The sequence below is a fragment of the Hemitrygon akajei genome, chromosome 10 (genome assembly GCF_048418815.1).
Source record: "Hemitrygon akajei chromosome 10, sHemAka1.3, whole genome shotgun sequence".
NCBI lineage: Eukaryota > Metazoa > Chordata > Chondrichthyes > Myliobatiformes > Dasyatidae > Hemitrygon > Hemitrygon akajei.
In genome coordinates, this window is record NC_133133.1 from 175432590 (window position 1) to 175449750 (window position 17161).

General features: G+C 46.3%; 1 protein-coding gene across 6 annotated transcripts in view; it reads right to left on the minus strand.

The window, feature by feature from the left end:
* LOC140734994 (plakophilin-2-like) overlaps positions 1-17161 on the minus strand; it is a 58726-nt gene that overhangs the window by 15725 nt on the left and 25840 nt on the right. For all 6 annotated transcript variants that reach the window (XM_073059787.1, XM_073059789.1, XM_073059788.1 and 3 more), the window contains 3 exons: positions 14737-14908; positions 2868-2985; positions 1645-1803 (listed from right to left, as the gene is read on the minus strand). In XM_073059787.1, coding sequence (XP_072915888.1) covers positions 1645-1803; positions 2868-2985; positions 14737-14908 — 449 coding nt within the window. The remainder of the gene's footprint in view (positions 1-1644; positions 1804-2867; positions 2986-14736; positions 14909-17161) is intronic.

A 17161-nucleotide genomic window follows, 5' to 3' on the forward strand; every position in this document is an offset into this window, starting at 1 on the left:
TCTACCAGGCACAACCCTTGCTGATCCGATCTGATGCAAGCCAATGCATCTCACTGTATGTTTCAATGTACTGGTAACAAATAAAGTTAATCTTTCTTTTAACATCCACTGCTCCATCCTCATCAATTAGCTTTGTCATTTCCTCAAAAGACATCATCATATTTGTTAGGCTCACCTGCCCTGCACAAGTGGCCATCCCAAATAAGTCCACGCTTTTCCAAATGCAAAAAAATCCTGTTCCTAAGAATCTTCCGTACCACAGATAATAGGGTCAGTGGGTATATTTAAGGCAAAGATTGATAGGTTCTTGATTAGTCAGGGCATCGAGGTTACGGAGAGAAGGCAGAAGAATGGGGTTGAGAGGGATAATAAATCAGCCATGATGGAATGGTGAAGCAAACTCGAAGGGTCAAACAGCCTAATTCTATAACTATGTCTTTTGATTTTTCCCCGTTACCCTTCCTGAACAAAGGAACAACATTGGTATCCTCCAGTCTTCTGGGACCTCTTCCATGGCTAAACAGGATACAAAGATCTCTGTCAAGGCCCCAGCAATCTCCTCCCTTGTTTCCCCCAGTATCTTGGAATAGATACCTACATGGTCCTGGGACTTGACCACCTTTATCTTTTTGAAGACCGCCAATGCCCCAACTTCTTAGTATCAACGTGTCCTAGAATATTACCAGCAGCTATGACCTTCTCCTTGGTGAATATCAATGCAACGTATTCATTCAGGACTTCACCATGTCCTCCAGCTACTTAGGAAAATCCCTTTATTTGGTGACCACTGTGAGTCTTGCTCGGAGCCACATACATGTCAAATGGAAAGTTGGGTAGAAGACTGACAGATAGAATTATATCCTCGTGTGGGAGATGCCGGACTTTGGGAAGACCTACAGAAAATGGTAAGGCACTAAGGAATGTTGATGAACAGAGAGAACTGGAGATCAAAGTCCGTATTCCCTAAAGGTGGAAGCACAGGTCAATGGACCACACACAGAATGGTACAGCACGGCTGATGCCCTTCAGCCAATAATGTTGTGCCAACCTGTAGAAACCTACTCCACCATCAATTTAACCCTTCCCACCTACATAACCTATAACCCTCCATTTTTCCTTACATCCACGTGCCAATCTAAGAGTTTCTCAAATGCCACTACTGTATTTGCCTACTCCATTACCCCCAGCAGTATGTTTCATGCACTCATCACTTGCTGTAAAAAACCTATTTCTGACATCTCTCCTAAAATATCTTCTATTTACATTAAATGGATGTCTTGTAGAATTGGCCATTTCTGCCCTGGGAAAAAGCTGTCCAGTCGATCCATGCCTCTTATCATCTTGAACATCTCTCTCGTAAAGCTTCCACATCCTTCCTATATCGAGCTGACCAGAACCAAACAATATTCCAAGTGTGGTCTAACCAGGCTTTTACAGAGCTGCAACTTTACCCTGCAACTCAATTCCCAGACTAATGAAAGCCATACCTGTTCACCTTCTTAGCAACCCTTTCAAACTTGTGTGGGATCAATGCACATGGACCTTGACATTTAGAGTGGATGGGAAGAAACAAGGAATGCCTATGAGTGAGGCCAGGGTGTAAAGCTATCTCTCAGACCCAGGTGAAGGAGAAGGGTGGGGTACCTCTTTCAGCTTGTTGCTCCGAGCTCCAAAGCATCCTGCTGACTTCTGCTGGGCCGAAGAGTCATTCCTCCAGCCCAGGCTCTCCACGTAGGCACTGGGCAGCTCGTGCTCCAGCTGGAAGGCAAGGTTGTGCAGCACGCACGTGGAGTTCTCTGTGGACTGAGAGGAAAGCTAATCAGTTGAAGTCATGCCAGTAAGCTGCCCCATCTTGGCCAGGGAAATGCCCACCTTACCCCCTCAGCCCCACTGGTTTAATGCCACACTCCAAAAACTATTGGCACTGGTTCTTCCCACCTGTGAAAACCTCAACATGCACCCACAGGTGGCAAATCTGCCCCGCTTGTGGGCAGATGGGAGACAGCTCAACCCCCCAACCTCTACAGACAAGTTACAAGACATAGGAGCACAATGAGGCCATTTGGTCTATTGAGTCTCCTCGCTGGTTCCATCATGGCTGATTTATTATCCCTCTCAACCTCATTCTCCTGCCTTCTCCCCGTAACCTTTGACTCCCCAACTACCGTAATCAAGAATTTATCAACCTCTGCTGTAAATATACTCAACGAGCTGGTGTCCACAGCCATCTATGGCAGTGAATTCCACAGATTCACCACCCTCCAACTAAAGAAATTCCTCCTCATCTTTGTTCTGAAGGGACGTCTGGCTATTCTAAGGCTAGTCCTAGGCACCTCCATTGTTGAAAACCTCCTGTATATATCCACTCTATCTGGACTTGCAACGTTCAATAGGTTTTCATGAGATCATATCCCTGATTTGTGCCCACAGGGAGGGTAAGAAATGGTATGACCCCTCTGGATGGGTTGGACATAGGTAGAAACCAGCACAGCCCCAGGCAGTGTTTCTGTTGGTCTCAGCTGTTGTGAAGACCAACAGTATCTCACAGCCTCACTATAAGGTGTGTATCTCAGCTGTCACTGGGTTTATTTCAAGCAGAGGTTTTGTAGGTTCTTGATTAGAAAGGGCAGCAAAGATTGCAGGGAACGGGTGGGTTTGAGGGAAAATAAACCAGCCATGATGGAATGATGGAGCAGACTCGATGGGCTGAATGGCCTGATTCTGTTTCTCTGTCTTAAGGTTTTGTTCTATGACTCTTTCAAATGGCAACATTCTGCATTCTGTCTGAATGCTTGGGATCACATCTCGCAACAAAAAAACCTGTCTCCTGGTACCCACACTTCCATCCCTGCAGCCCTGCCACAAACCTTGTCATCCTCCTGGTTATTGGCGATGGTGGACTGGATATAGAGGACAAGGGAGTCGATTAATCCCTCACATTCCCGCATTTGCTTCCTGCCTTCGGGACTTGACGAACTCAGGTTCCTGGGGAGAGGCAGACAGGGAAGGAGGGAGAGTCAGCTTCATCACAGTGTGCACCTACCAAAATTAACCAAAGTCCATCCGAGGCTATCTCAGCGCTCTGAGTTATACTGCAAAGAACAGGTCCTTCAGTCTGACTGGCCAAGACTTCCACAGCGGGTATTCAGAACTACCCAACGCAACACTGGCACCAATCTACCTGCCACCAAGGACATATATCGTGCAAAATGCCAGAAAGGGCCAGTAACATGATGAAGGATCCCACCCACCCTGCTGATGGACTGTTTGTCCCACTCCCATCAGGGAGGAGGCTTCATAGCATCCACACCAGGACCACCAGACTTAAAAATGGTTACTTTCCCCAAGCAGTAAGACTATCAACAGCTCCACTCACTATCGCCACTACTACTTTATTATTTCCCATCAGTCACCTTATGTACAGCCTAGTGTCACCTTATGGACATACAGTCAATGTATACAAGTTATTTTATGTATTTATATTTATTGTTCTAAAAATTATTATTACTTTAATGTTATTACATAATATATTTAATTGTTTTTGGGTTGCATCAGACCCAGAATAACGATCTTGATCTTGCCTGTGTTTTGCCCATAACCTTCTAAACCTTTCCAATGCATTTACCTGTCTAACTGTCTTTTAAAAATTGTTAATGTCTTGTCCACAACCATTTCCTATTAGGGAGGGTCTAGAAAAGATTCATGGGTTTGTTCTATATACTGACCACCCTGCGTATGAAAACATTGCTCCTCAAATTTGTATAAAATCTTTCCCCTCTCACCCTTAACCTGGTCACCTCTAGTTTTTCCTTCCCCAACCTTGGGAAAAGACTGAGTGGATTTACCATATCTGTACCCCACATGACTTTACAGTTCAAAGTAAATTTGTCATTAAAGTACAAGCTGTCTGCTGCCATATTTGACCCTGAGATTCATTTTCTTGCAGGCTTTCACAGAACAAAGAAATGCAAAGGGTTAATGAAAAACTTAAACATAAAGATGGACAAACAACCAATGTGCAAAAGAAAACAAACTGCAAATACAAAAAAAAATTAATAAATAAATAAGTGAATAAATATCAAGAACATGAACTGTAGAGCCTTTCAACGCGAGTCTGTAGGTTGTGGGAACAGTTCAGTGAGGGAGTGAGTGAAGGTTTCCTTTTTCGTTCAAGGACCTGATCAATGGGGGTAATAACTTCCTGAACCTGGTGATGTTTCAATAAGTAAATTTAATGTCAGAGAAATGTATACAATAATCATCCTGAAACCCTTTTTCTTCACAGTGTGGGTCCTGAAGCTCCTGTATCTCCTTCCTAATGGTGGCAGCGAGAAGAGGTAGAGTCCGAATGGAGGGAATTCTTGACAATAGATGCTGCTAGTCTTGCGACAGCGTCCTTTGCGGACATGATCAGTGATAGGGACGGCTTTCGTTGTTCATCGATGTTAATGCTATCAGTCTGGCGGATACCCAGATGGAATATGAGGTGTTGCTCCTCCACCCTGAGTGTGGCCTCACCATATCAGAGAGATACCGACATGTGGGAATGAGGATGGGGATAGGAATTTAAATGGTAAGACACTGGGAAAACCCGCTTTTTCTGGATGGAGTGGAGGTGCTCGACAAATCTTTGTAAATCCCCTCGGCACACTTTCCAGGCAAGGGAAGAATATCCCATCACAGTCCTGACTCAAGCCTTATGGGACAGTGTTTGCGGATTGCCAGTCTCTGAACCGCCTTTGTAGTCATCCTGTGTGCGTGGCTACTCTGGTTCAATAGTCAGCGGTCACTGAGATACTGATAGTGGGGATGTGGTGCTGGAGATGCCACTGAATGTTAGGGCACGATTTCTGCGTTTTCTCCTGGTCATTGCTCAGCAACCTGAGAGTGGCCTTACCGTGGCAAAAGTGGAGATTGTGAACAGACTTGTTGGAACAGAAATAGGGACTGAAATGAAAATGGTTGCCCAACAGGAAATCACAGGTTTTGCGGACAGAGCGCAGGCCACCAGTCTACTTCGGGTCTCACTGATACAGAGGAGGCTGCACTGCGAGCACCGGATACAACAGATTACCTCAACAAATTTGCAGGTGAAGTGTTGCCTCACTTGGAAGGACTGTTTGCGGCCCTGAATGGAGGTAAGGGAGGAGGTGTAGCACTTTGAGTATTTGCAGGGATAAGAGTCGGGAGGGAGATTAGTGGGGAAGGATGAAGGATATTGTCTAGATGTTGCTGTATCTGATTGAGGGCTGGATTAGTGAGGAGGGATGAGGGATAATATCCGGACATTGCTGTATCTGATTGAGGGCTGGATTAGTGAGGAGGGATGAGGGATAATGTCCGGACGTCGCTGTATCTGAATGAGGGCTGGATTGGTGAGGAGGGATGAGGGATAATATCCAGACATTGCTGTATCTGATTGAGGGCTGGATTAGTGAGGAGGGATGAGGGATAATGTCCGGACGTCGCTGTATCTGATTGAGGGCTGGATTGGTGAGGAGGGATGAGGGATATTGGCCGGACGTTGCTGTATCTGAATGAGGGCTGGATTAGTGAGGAGGGATGAGGGATATTGTCTGGAAGTTGCTGTATCTGAATGAGGGCTGGATCATTATCCAAAGAGTTGGGAATGTTGTGGAAAATTGACCAGTCTTAGCAAACATCTCCTCGTCTGACCGTACACCTGAAGGAAGGTCACTGATGAAGCAGCTGACAATGGTGGGCTCTGGGCACTACCCTGGAGAACCTCTGCAGAGACGTCCAGTGGCCTCCAAACTCAAGCATCTCCCTTTATGATTCCAACCAGTCAAGTGTTCCCCACTCTCTCCAATTTAGCCAGGGCTCCTTTAGTTTTTACAAAGATTAGCTTTATATGTCACATGTACTTTAAAACATACCGTGTAACACACACAAAATGCTGGAGGAACTCAGCAAGCCAGGCAGCATCTATAGAAAAGAGTGAACAGTTGACGATTCAGGCCGAGACCCTTCATCAGGACTCACAGTAAAATATATCATTTGTGTCAATGACCAACACAGTCCGAGGACGTGCTGGGAGCAGCCCAAGTGTTGGCATGCCTCTGGCACCAACATCGCACTTTGCATGCCCATAACTCACTAAGCCTAACCTGGACATCTTTGGACTATGAGAGGAATCTGGAGCATCTGGCGGAAACTCATGGAGTCAAAAGGAGAACGCATAAACTCCTTATGGGAAATGAACACCGATCGCTGGCGCTGTAAAGCATCACACCAGCTGCTACACTACGCTGGCCACAAGTCTTGATGCTGCAGCCAATCAGATGCTGCCTTGATGTTACGGGCAGCAAGTCTTACTTTACCCATGGAGTTCAGCTCCTTTGTCCAGGCTGTAGTGTGGGCGGGAGCTGAGGGACTTTGGCCAGACCCAAACTGAGCTTCTGTGAGCAGCCTGTTGCTGGTCGGAGGATGATCCCTCCTACCACTTCCCTGATGGTCGGGAGTGGACACATGGGGTGGTAATTGGTCAGGTTCGACTTGAGCCAACACACCCAAAATGCTGGAGGAACTCAGCAGGTCAGGCGGCATCTATGGAGAGGAACAGACAGTCAACATTTTACACACTCGGGCACACGCATGAATACCACTCAGGCACACATGCACACCACCTACACACTCAGGCACACACACGCACACCATCTACACACTCAGGCACACACACACACGCTTACCACTCTGAGATCTCCCCTCAGTCTTATACATTTCAAAGAATAAAGTCCTAACCTATTCAATCTTTCCATATAACTCACTTCCTTCTGTCCCGGTAACATCCTTGAAATCTCCCAGGGAGATTTTCCTCAGACTGGTTTCCAGTCTTTAGGGCTGAAAAGGAAGGAGGAAGAAGCCAGGATAAGGTGGGGAGAGTGGAAGGAGGACATTGGAAAAAATGTTGAATTTCCCCATGGGGATGAATAAAGTATCTATCTATCTATCTAGGTGAGAGCAGATGAGGGGAAAGATGGTTGAGTTGGGGTGGAAAGGGGGATGAAATAAGCTGGGAAGCGATAGGTGGAAGGGCTGAAGAAGGAGGAATCTGATAGGAGATGAGAGTGGACCATGGAAGAAAGGGAAGGAGGAGGGGAATCAGAGGTGAGTGAAGGGCAGTTGAGGAGAAGAGTGAAGAGCAGAACCAGAATGGGGAATTGAAAAAGGGGGGGGGGGGGGGGAGGAGAAATGACTGAAAATCAATGTTCATCCTGTCAAGCTGGAGGCTACCCAGAAGGAATACGAGTAGTTTCTCCTCCAATCTGAGAGTGGTCTCATCGTAGCTTTAGAGGAGGCCATGGACTGACATGTTGGATTGAGAATGGGATTGGGTGGCCCTACCTTGCTTCTTATGGACTATACACACCTGGGCAATGTTTCACACTGTCAGGTAGATGCTAGTAGATCTATTCAAATAGCTTGGCCAAATACTTCAGGGAATCTCTATAAACAGGGACCTGACCAGCATGAATGGAGAGCATGTTCTGCCAGGCTTGGGAACTGTGGCGGAGGGTGAGGGCAGAGTGACTGCACACTTTACCTCACCTCACTCAGGGAATCTTCAATAGAGTTAGCTGGAATCCAGCTCTAACAATTGGAATGAGGAAACCTATGTCACTAATTAATTATTAAACTAGTAAAGATCACTGTGGGAGTAAGTGTGTCATGTCTATGAGATATTTACTTTGCTGACTAAGTTTATAAGTGGGAAGATTTAGTAAAGTCACCTCTCCTCATAGAGTAATAAAAAAGTACAGCACAGAAACAGCCCCATTGACCCATCTACTCCATGCTGAACCATTTGAACTGCCTACTCCCAATGACCTGCACCACAGCCCTCCATACCCCTACCATCCATGTACCCATCCAAACTTCTCTTAAATGATGAAATCTAGCTCGCATATACAACTTGTGCTGGCAGCTCATCCTGCACTCTCACAACCCTCTGAGTGAAGAAGTTTCCCCTTGTGTTTCCCTTAAACTTTTCACCTTTCACCCTTAACCCATGACCTCTAGTTATAGTCCCACCCAACCTCAGTGGAGAAAGCCTGCTTGGGATTATCTATCTATACTGCTCATAATTTTGTTTACCTTTATCAAGTCTCCCCTCAATCTTATACATTTCAAGGAATAAAATCCGAACTTATTCAATCTTTCCATATAACTCAGGTCCTCCAGTCCCAGCAACATCCTTGAAATCTCCCAGGGAGATTTTCCTCAGATTTGTTTAACAGACATGATCATCATAACAAGAGCATTCAGAGAGGGAAAAGAGGACAACATTTGGCCCATTGAAACTATTCTATCTCTTATCTCCCACTAATATCCCCTAGAGCCTATTTCCCCCCCACCCGTCAACACATTCATAACGCACAGAACAGTACAGCACAGGAACAGGGTTTCGGCCCAGAATGTTGTGCCAAACCAATTAAATTAGTGATCAAAAGCCCAACTAAATTAATCCCTTCTCCCTATGCAACGTCCATATCCGTCCGTTTTTCTCACACTCATGTGCCTAAGAAACTCTTGAATGCCCCCATCATATCTGCCTCCACCACCACCCCTGGATGCACAAGCCAGCACTCTTGTGTAAAACAGCTGTCCCACACAACTCCTCTGAACTTGAACTTGTCTCACAATCTCTTTGATCTCCTACTGTCGGGCAGAACAAAGACCGTTAGAGTGAGTGACAGCTTCTTCCACCAGGCTGTGAGACCTCTGGACACCATCCAATCCACATTATCGATAACAGTGCCAGTAGCATTATACTGTTGTATTGAACAAGTCAAGTCAACTTTTATTGTCATTTCGACCATAACTGCTGGTAAAGTGCGTAGTAAAAATGAGACAACGTTTTTCAGGACCATTGTGTTACATGACACAGCACAAAAACTAGACTGAACTACGTAATGAAAAAACAACTCAGAAAGCTACACTAGACTACAGACCTACACTGGACTGCATAAAGTGCACAAAAACAGTGCAGGCATTACAATAAATAATAAACAGGACAGTAGGGCAAGGTGTCAGTCCAGGCTTCGGGTATTGAGGAGTCTGATAGCTTGGGGGAAGAAACTGTTACATAGTCTAGTCATAGTCATAATATACAATGTTGTATATGCACTTTATGTCAACTTGTACACCTACAGAATATTTTTTATCTGTTAATATTATTTTATGTGATAGTTGTACTGTGCTTTACACCTTGGTCTGACAGAAAGGTTGTTTCGTTTAGCTGTATTCAGAAGAATGACAATAAACTTGAACTTATCTTCTCTCACCTAAATCATGTGCACTCTGCTATTCCCACCAGCTCACTGAGGCTACGTCCACACTAGACCGGATAATTTTGAAAACGCCAGTTTCACATAAAAACGACAGATGTCCACTCTGTTACATTAATAAAGCACCTTGTTAAATGTATAAAACATGTCTGCATCAGTGTTATCTTGTATTTCCATACAATGTTACACTAGGCTGTTACACATCTACTGTCAGGTATTGTTGTGGTGTTGGAGGTTGCTTTCAAGGAAACAATGAAATGCTGAGCTGCCGCCACCATTTGTTACGGCACGTCATGACAGCAGTTTTAAAAATAGCCCGTTACCCCGTACACCTCACGCCGGATATTAGGCGTTTTCAGATTTATTCACTCTGGAGAGCGTTTCTGAAAATCTCCGTTTTCGGGGGAAGTAAATGCCGTTTCAGTGTGGACGGAGGGTCAAAACGAAGAGAAAAAGCTTCGGTTATGGATTTATCCCGTCTAGTGTGGACATAGCCTGAGATTCTACCGTTCTCCCACGTTAGGATTATGTACACACCAGGGACAAGTTCCAGTGGATCATTCCCCTCTGACCCGCATGCCTTGGGATGTGGGGGGAAACCTCATCACCGGACAAACCCACCTATCCACAGGAGAACATGCAAACTCCACACAGACAGCACCCCAGGTCAGGATTGAACTCGGGTTACAAGGAGCTGTGAGGATTGTGTCTAACAGGGGTGTAGGGGTCATTGGCATCTCGTTTAACACTCACAAAACCCACTGAATGAAGAAATTTCCTCTCAGGTTACAAGTTCAAGTTAAAAGTTTATTGCCATCTGACTGTACACGTATACAACCAAATTAAACAACGTTCCTCTGGACCACGGTGCACCCACTAAAAATACAAACACCACATAAAACAAAATACCACCTATGGTTCTATGGATAATACCAGGCAGCATGATTTTAAGGTGATAGGAGGAAAGTATGGGGGGGAGGGGGGGGAAGAATGTCAGAAGTTATTTATTTATTTACCCAGAGAGTGGTAGGTGTGTGGAACACTGCAAGAGATGGTAATAGAGGCAGATACATTAGGGACAGTTAAGATACTCTTAGATAGGCACATGGATGATAGAAACATAGAAAATAGGTGCAGGAGTAGGCCATTCGGCCCTTCGAGCCTGCACCACCATTCAGTATGATCATGGCTGATCATCCAACTCAGAACCCTGTACCTGCTTTCTCTCCATACCCCCTGATCCCTTTAGCCACAAGGGCCATATCTAACTTAGAAGAATGAGGATGGGTTGGATTGACTTTGAGAATAGATTAAAGGGTCAGTAACACATCATGGGCCGAAGGGCCTGTACTCTACTGTAATATTCTATGTTCAGTCTATCCCAACTCTCCGTGGAAATGCCACAAGCCAAAAACAACCCTCACCCAGAGTCTGTATTCATTAACAACTTCACGCTTCATTGAGCAGATAGGTAAACTCTGTCGGTGCGTGCTGGTGTGTACTGATACACGCCCTACCCACTAGGTATAACCGAGGAGGAAGTATGTTTGCCTGAAGGTATTGTGCTGTTTCTCTGAAGCTGAGAGTTAAGATTAGTTCTGGGGACAAAACACCCCAGATCTCTACTGGAGCTCTCCTAACTGACTGAGACAGAGGCATAATATCTGCCGGTGCTATTCTTAGTCTGTGACCAGTCAGACTGTAGCTAGAGTCATACAGTACAGAACCAGGCCCTTTGGCCCATCTGTCCCTGCTGACCCAGATGCCCCATCCAAGGCAGTCTCATTTGCCAGCACTTGACCCATAAATATTTAAACCTTTTCTGTCTTTGTACCTGTCCAACAGCCTTTTAAAAGTTACCTGCCTCAACAACCTCCCCTGGCAGCTTGTTCCACATAGATACAACCTGAGGAAAGAGGTTAGAACATAAAACACTACAGCAAAGTATTCAAGCTCCTCTTAAATCCTTCCCTTCTCACCTTCAACCATTCCCTCTACTTCTTGATTCTCCGACTCCAGGGAAAAGACTGAGCACATTCACTTGTCTGTGCCTTTCTGAAGAAATCTGATTGTTACCACCCGGAACTTTGTGGGAGTTTGCGGTGCAGGGTGTGGCTGCCATCCTTACTACATAATGTTGCAATGACATTTTAACTTCTCTGAGATCAACCTAACCCTTTCCTCCCTCATCCCTGCCCCCCACTTTTTCCATCATTCAGGTGCCCAAGAGTTTCTTAAATATACCTAATGTTTCTGCCTCCACAACCACTCTTGGCAGGGTGTTCCACACACCCACAACTTCGGTCTGACACCCACCATTCCCCCATACTCCTCTCCAATCACCTTATAATTATTCCTCCTCGTATTAGCCATTTCCATCCTGGTGGGGGGGGGGGGGGGAGACGGACCTCTGGCTGTCCATCATGCTTCTGATCATCTTGTACACCTCTACAAGGTCACCTCTCATCCTCCTTCACTGCAGAGAGAAGAGCCCTACCTCACTTAATAAGACATGCTCTCTAATCCAGGCAATATTCTGGTAAATATCCTCTGCATCCTCTCTAAAGCTTCCATATCCTCCTTATAATGAGGAGTGCAGAACTGAACACAATGCTCCAAGTGTGGTCTAACCAGAGTTTTATAGACCTGCACCATTACCTCGAAGCTCTCAAACTCATTTCCCCAATTAATGAAGGCCGACACACCATATGCCTTCTTAACCACCCTATCAACTTGCGTGGCAACTTTGAGCAACCTATGGATTTACACCCTAAGATCTCTGCAGTGAAAACATCCTTCCATTTACCCAGGTAACACAGGTCAGACAACATCCATGGAAAAGAATAAACTAGCAGAATTACTGAGCAGTTACTGGAAGTTTGAGAAATCAATGTTTATGCCATCAGGTTGGAGGCTACTCAGACAGAATATAAGGTGTTGCTTCTTCAACCTCAGTGTTCACCTGACGGAGAATCTCACCTGGTCCCTCAACACCAGCTCCATAGCAAAGAAAACCCAGCAGCATCTCTACTTTCTGTGAAGGCTGAGGAAAGTCCATCTCCCACCCCCCATCCTCATCACATTCTACAGAGGTTGTATTGAGAGCATCCTGAGCAGCTGCATCACTGCCTGGTTCGGAAATTGCACCATCTCGGATCGCAAGACCCTGCAGCGGATAGTGAGGTCAGCTGAGAAGATCATCGGGGTCTCTCTTCCCGCCATCATGGACATTTACCCTACACGCTGCATCCGCAAAGGAAACAGCATTATGAAGGACCCCATGCACCCCCTCATACAATCTCTTCTCCCTCCTGCCGTCTGGGAAAAGGCACCGAAGCATTCGGGCTCTCACAACCAGACTATGTAACAGTTTCTTCCCCCAAGCTATCAGACTCCTCAATACCCAGTGCCTGGCCTGACACCTTACTGCCCTATTGTCCTGTTTATTATTTATTGTAACGCCTGCACTGTTTTGTGCACTTTATGCAGTCCTGGGTAGGTCTATATTCTAGTGTAGTTGTGTGTTCTTTTTCTCTGTGTTATTTTTTACGTAGTTCAGTCTAGTTTTTGTACTGTGTCATGTAACACCATGGTCCTGAAAAACATTGTCTCATTTTTACTAGGTACTGTACCAGCAGTTATGGTCAAAATGACAATAAAAGTGACTTGACTTGACCTCATCATGGCAGTAGAGGAGGCCATGGACTGACATGTCGGTCTTCTTACTCTGACTTCTCATCTTTTATTCCCAGTCCTGATGAAGGGTCTCAGCCTGAAACATCAACTGTTTACTCTTTTCCATAGATGCTGTCTGGCCTGCAGAGTTCCTCCAGCATTTAATGTGTATTCCCAGTATTTCAGATGTGCCTCACCAACGCTCTGTATAACTGGAACATAACTACCCTGTTCTTACTCCAGATGTGCCTCACCAACGCTCTGTATAACTGGAACATAACTACCCTGTTCTTACTCCAGATGTGCCTCACCAACGCTCTGTATAACTGGAACATAACTACCCTGTTCTTACTCCAGATGTGCCTCACCAACGCTCTGTATAACTGGAACATAACTACCCTGTTCTTACTCCAGATGTGCCTCACCAACGCTCTGTATAACTGGAACATAACTACCCTGTTCTTACTCCAGATGTGCCTCACCAACGCTCTGTATAACTGGAACATAACTACCCTGTTCTTACTCCAGATGTGCCTCACCAACGCTCTGTATAACTGGAACATAACTACCCTGTTCTTACTCCAGATGTGCCTCACCAACGCTCTGTATAACTGGAACATAACTACCCTGTTCTTACTCCAGATGTGCCTCACCAACGCTCTGTATAACTGGAACATAACTACCCTGTTCTTACTCCAGATGTGCCTCACCAACGCTCTGTATAACTGGAACATAACTACCCTGTTCTTACTCCAGATGTGCCTCACCAACGCTCTGTATAACTGGAACATAACTATCCTCTTCTTACTCCAGATGTGGCCTCACCAACGCTCTGTATAACTGGAACATAACTACCCTGTTCTTGCCCCAGCCCCTATGCAATGTTGGATAGGGATGTAGAATTATCATTTTCCTTGTATTTTTCATGTAGTTGAACTTTCCTCTGCTTGCTTGTATAGTAATATTACACTTTTCTTTGCTTTCTTTTATATAATCACCTAAACACACAGAATTGTTTTGCAAGTTGACCAGTAATTATGGTACAGTTGCTTTTGTATTCTTCTAGAAAATTCTTAGTTTTCAGTAGCAGGTGTCACGCCATTTGAATCTGACTATATTATTGGTTAATTTGTTAGCTGTGGAATTTTATGGTTTTTTTTGTTATTTCCAGTACTCAAGTGTAACGGACAACAAAGTTACTGCAGATCCAATGCAGCACAAAAAATTCACAAAGAAAACAATAATAATTTTTAAAAACACAATTAATATAAATGCTTAAGATAGCTTCTATACATAGATTGTTAACAAATTTCACGTCACATGCCGGTGATAATAAACCTGATTCTGATACATAGATTGATTATATGTCCATAAAGTGACGCTAGGCACAGGAGTGTCTGTACATCAGGTGACTGACAGGAAATGATAAAGTAGTGGTGGTTGGGGTATGGAGGGGTGGGTAAGTGGGTGGAGGTGTTGATCAGCCTTACTGTTTGGGGAAAGTAACTGGTTTTGAGTCTGATGGTTCTGGCGTGGATGCTGTGTAGCCTCCTCCCTGATGGGAGTGAGACAAACAGTCCTGCTTGCTAACGTTTTGTGATTGAGGCACCAGAACACCTAGAGCCCTCGGAATCTCACTCACTTACATTGCTGGGAGCAGCAGCTGACGACCGTTCTGCTCTCTCAAGCTGGGCTCACTGAACTGGCTTTGGGATGATTTAACGAGAATAGGGGAACTTCAAAAACAGCTCACCTCAAGCAGCCTGTGGTGTTGTAGAAGATATCAGGATCCATATCGATGACTTTAACATCTCCGTCAGGCCAACCAGCGTACGGGATGATGATGGTCGTTGTCAGTGGGTGCAGGGCCTTTTCGATCAGCTCACTCTTCAGCTCCTCACTCGAAGACAGGTTCCACATTAAACCTGAAGGCAGGCCAGCAGACAATGGGAGGAGGAGAGGAACCATCGCAAGGACATAACACATATAAGGAGTACAGCACAGTACAGGCCCTTCGGCCCACAATGCAGAGCCAACCTTTAGAAACCTACTCCATCATCAATTTAACCCTTCCCTCTCACACAGCCACAACCCTCCATCTTTACTGTCATCCATGTGCCTGTCTAAGAGTCTCTTAAATGTCCCCAACGTACCTGCCTCTACCACCACCCCTAGCAGGGCATTCCACACACCCTCCACTCTGTGTAAGAAAACCTATCTCTGACCCGCCACCCCCCCACTATACCATCCTCCAATTACCTCAGAGTCATGCCCCCTGGTATTAGCTATTTCCACCCTGGGAAAAAGTCTCTGGCTGCCCATTCAATCTATGCCTCTTACTATCTTGTACACCTCTATCAAGACACCTCTCATCCTCCTTCACTCCCAGGAGAAAAGCCCTAGCTCACTCAGCCTGTCCTGATGTCACGCTCTCTAGAACAGGCAGTGGTTATCAAGATACCATTACAGCTCGGAGTGTCCAATGTCGTCTGCATGGGCATGGGTTTCCTCCCACAGTCCAATATGTACCAGTTAATAGGTTAATCAGTCATTCGGAATCTCTCATGGTTAGGCTAGTGTTAAATTGAGGGTTGCTGGGCGGTATGGCTTGACGAGCTGGTAGAACTTGTTCACACTCTATCTCAATAAATAAATAAATCAAATGCTGGTAAGACTCAGCAGATCAAACAACGTTTGTGGAGAGAGAAAGAGTCAAAGACCCTTCAATTGAAAGATCCTTCATCAGAATCAAAAAGTACAGAAAGCAAGTCAGTCTGGGTAGCTGAAAAAACATAGAAAACCTACAGCTCAATACAGGCCCTTCGGCCCACAAAGTTGTGCCGAACATGTCCCTACCTTAGAAATTACTAGGCTTACCCATTGCCCTCTATTTTACTAAGCTCCATGTACCTATCTAAAAGTCTCTTAAAAGATCCTATCGTTTCCGCCTCCACCACCGTTGCCGGCAGCCCATTCCACACACTGACCACTCTCTGAGTAAAAACTTACCCCTGACATCTCCTTTGTACCTAGCTTCTTCAAAACTTTAATATGATAAATCTTTTTCCTACGGCAGCAAAGGCCAATAGCAGAGGGCGAGAAATGAATCAATGCTTGGCCATTTTAAGCACTGAGCCAAATTAAAATGATTAAGGCGTCGAGGCCAAGGGCAAAGGATGAACCAGCATCAGCTCACTACTCTGTGAGGGTTTGCTTGCCTCAGTGCTGAACTGGCTCGGCAGCTGTGGCCTGCAGCCACTGGGATCCTGGACCGGCTACGGAACTAACTGGCTCCACAGCTGTGGCCTGCAGCCACTGGGATCCTGGACCGGCTACGGAACTAACTGGCTCCACAGCTGTGGCCTGCACCCATTGGGATCCTGGACCGGCTACGGAACTAACTGGCTCCACAGCTGTGGCCTGCACCCACTGGGATCCTGGACCGGCTACGGAACTAACTGGCTCCACAGCTGTGGCCTGCACCCACTGGGATCCTGGACCGGCTACGGAGCTAACTGGCTCGGCAGCTGTGGCCTGCACCCACTGGGATCCTGGACTGGCTACGGAACTAACTGGCTTGGCAGCTGTGGCCTGCACCCACTGGGATCCTGGACCGGCTACGGAACTAACTGGCTCCACAGCTGTGGCCTGCACCCACTGGGATCCTGGACCGGCTACGGAACTAACTGGCTCCGCAGCTGTGGCCTGCAGCCACTGGGATCCTGGACCGGCTACGGAACTAACTGGCTCGGCAGCTGTGGCCTGCAGCCACTGGGATCCTGGACCGGCTACGGAACTAACTGGCTCGGCAGCTGTGGCCTGCAGCCACTGGGATCCTGGACCGGCTACGGAACTAACTGGCTCCACAGCTGTGGCCTGCAGCCACTGGGATCCTGGACCGGCTACGGAACTAACTGGCTCCACAGCTGTGGCCTGCAGCCACTGGGATCCTGGACCGGCTACGGAACTAACTGGCTCCACAGCTGTGGCCTGCAGCCACTGGGATCCTGGACCGGCTACGGAGCTAACTGGCTCCACAGCTGTGGCCTGCACCCACTGGGATCCTGGACCGGCTACAGAGCTAACTGGCTCAGCAGCTGTGGCCTGCACCAACTGGGATCTTGGACTGGCTACAGAGCTAACTGGCTCCACAGCTGCGGCCTGCACCAACTGGGGTC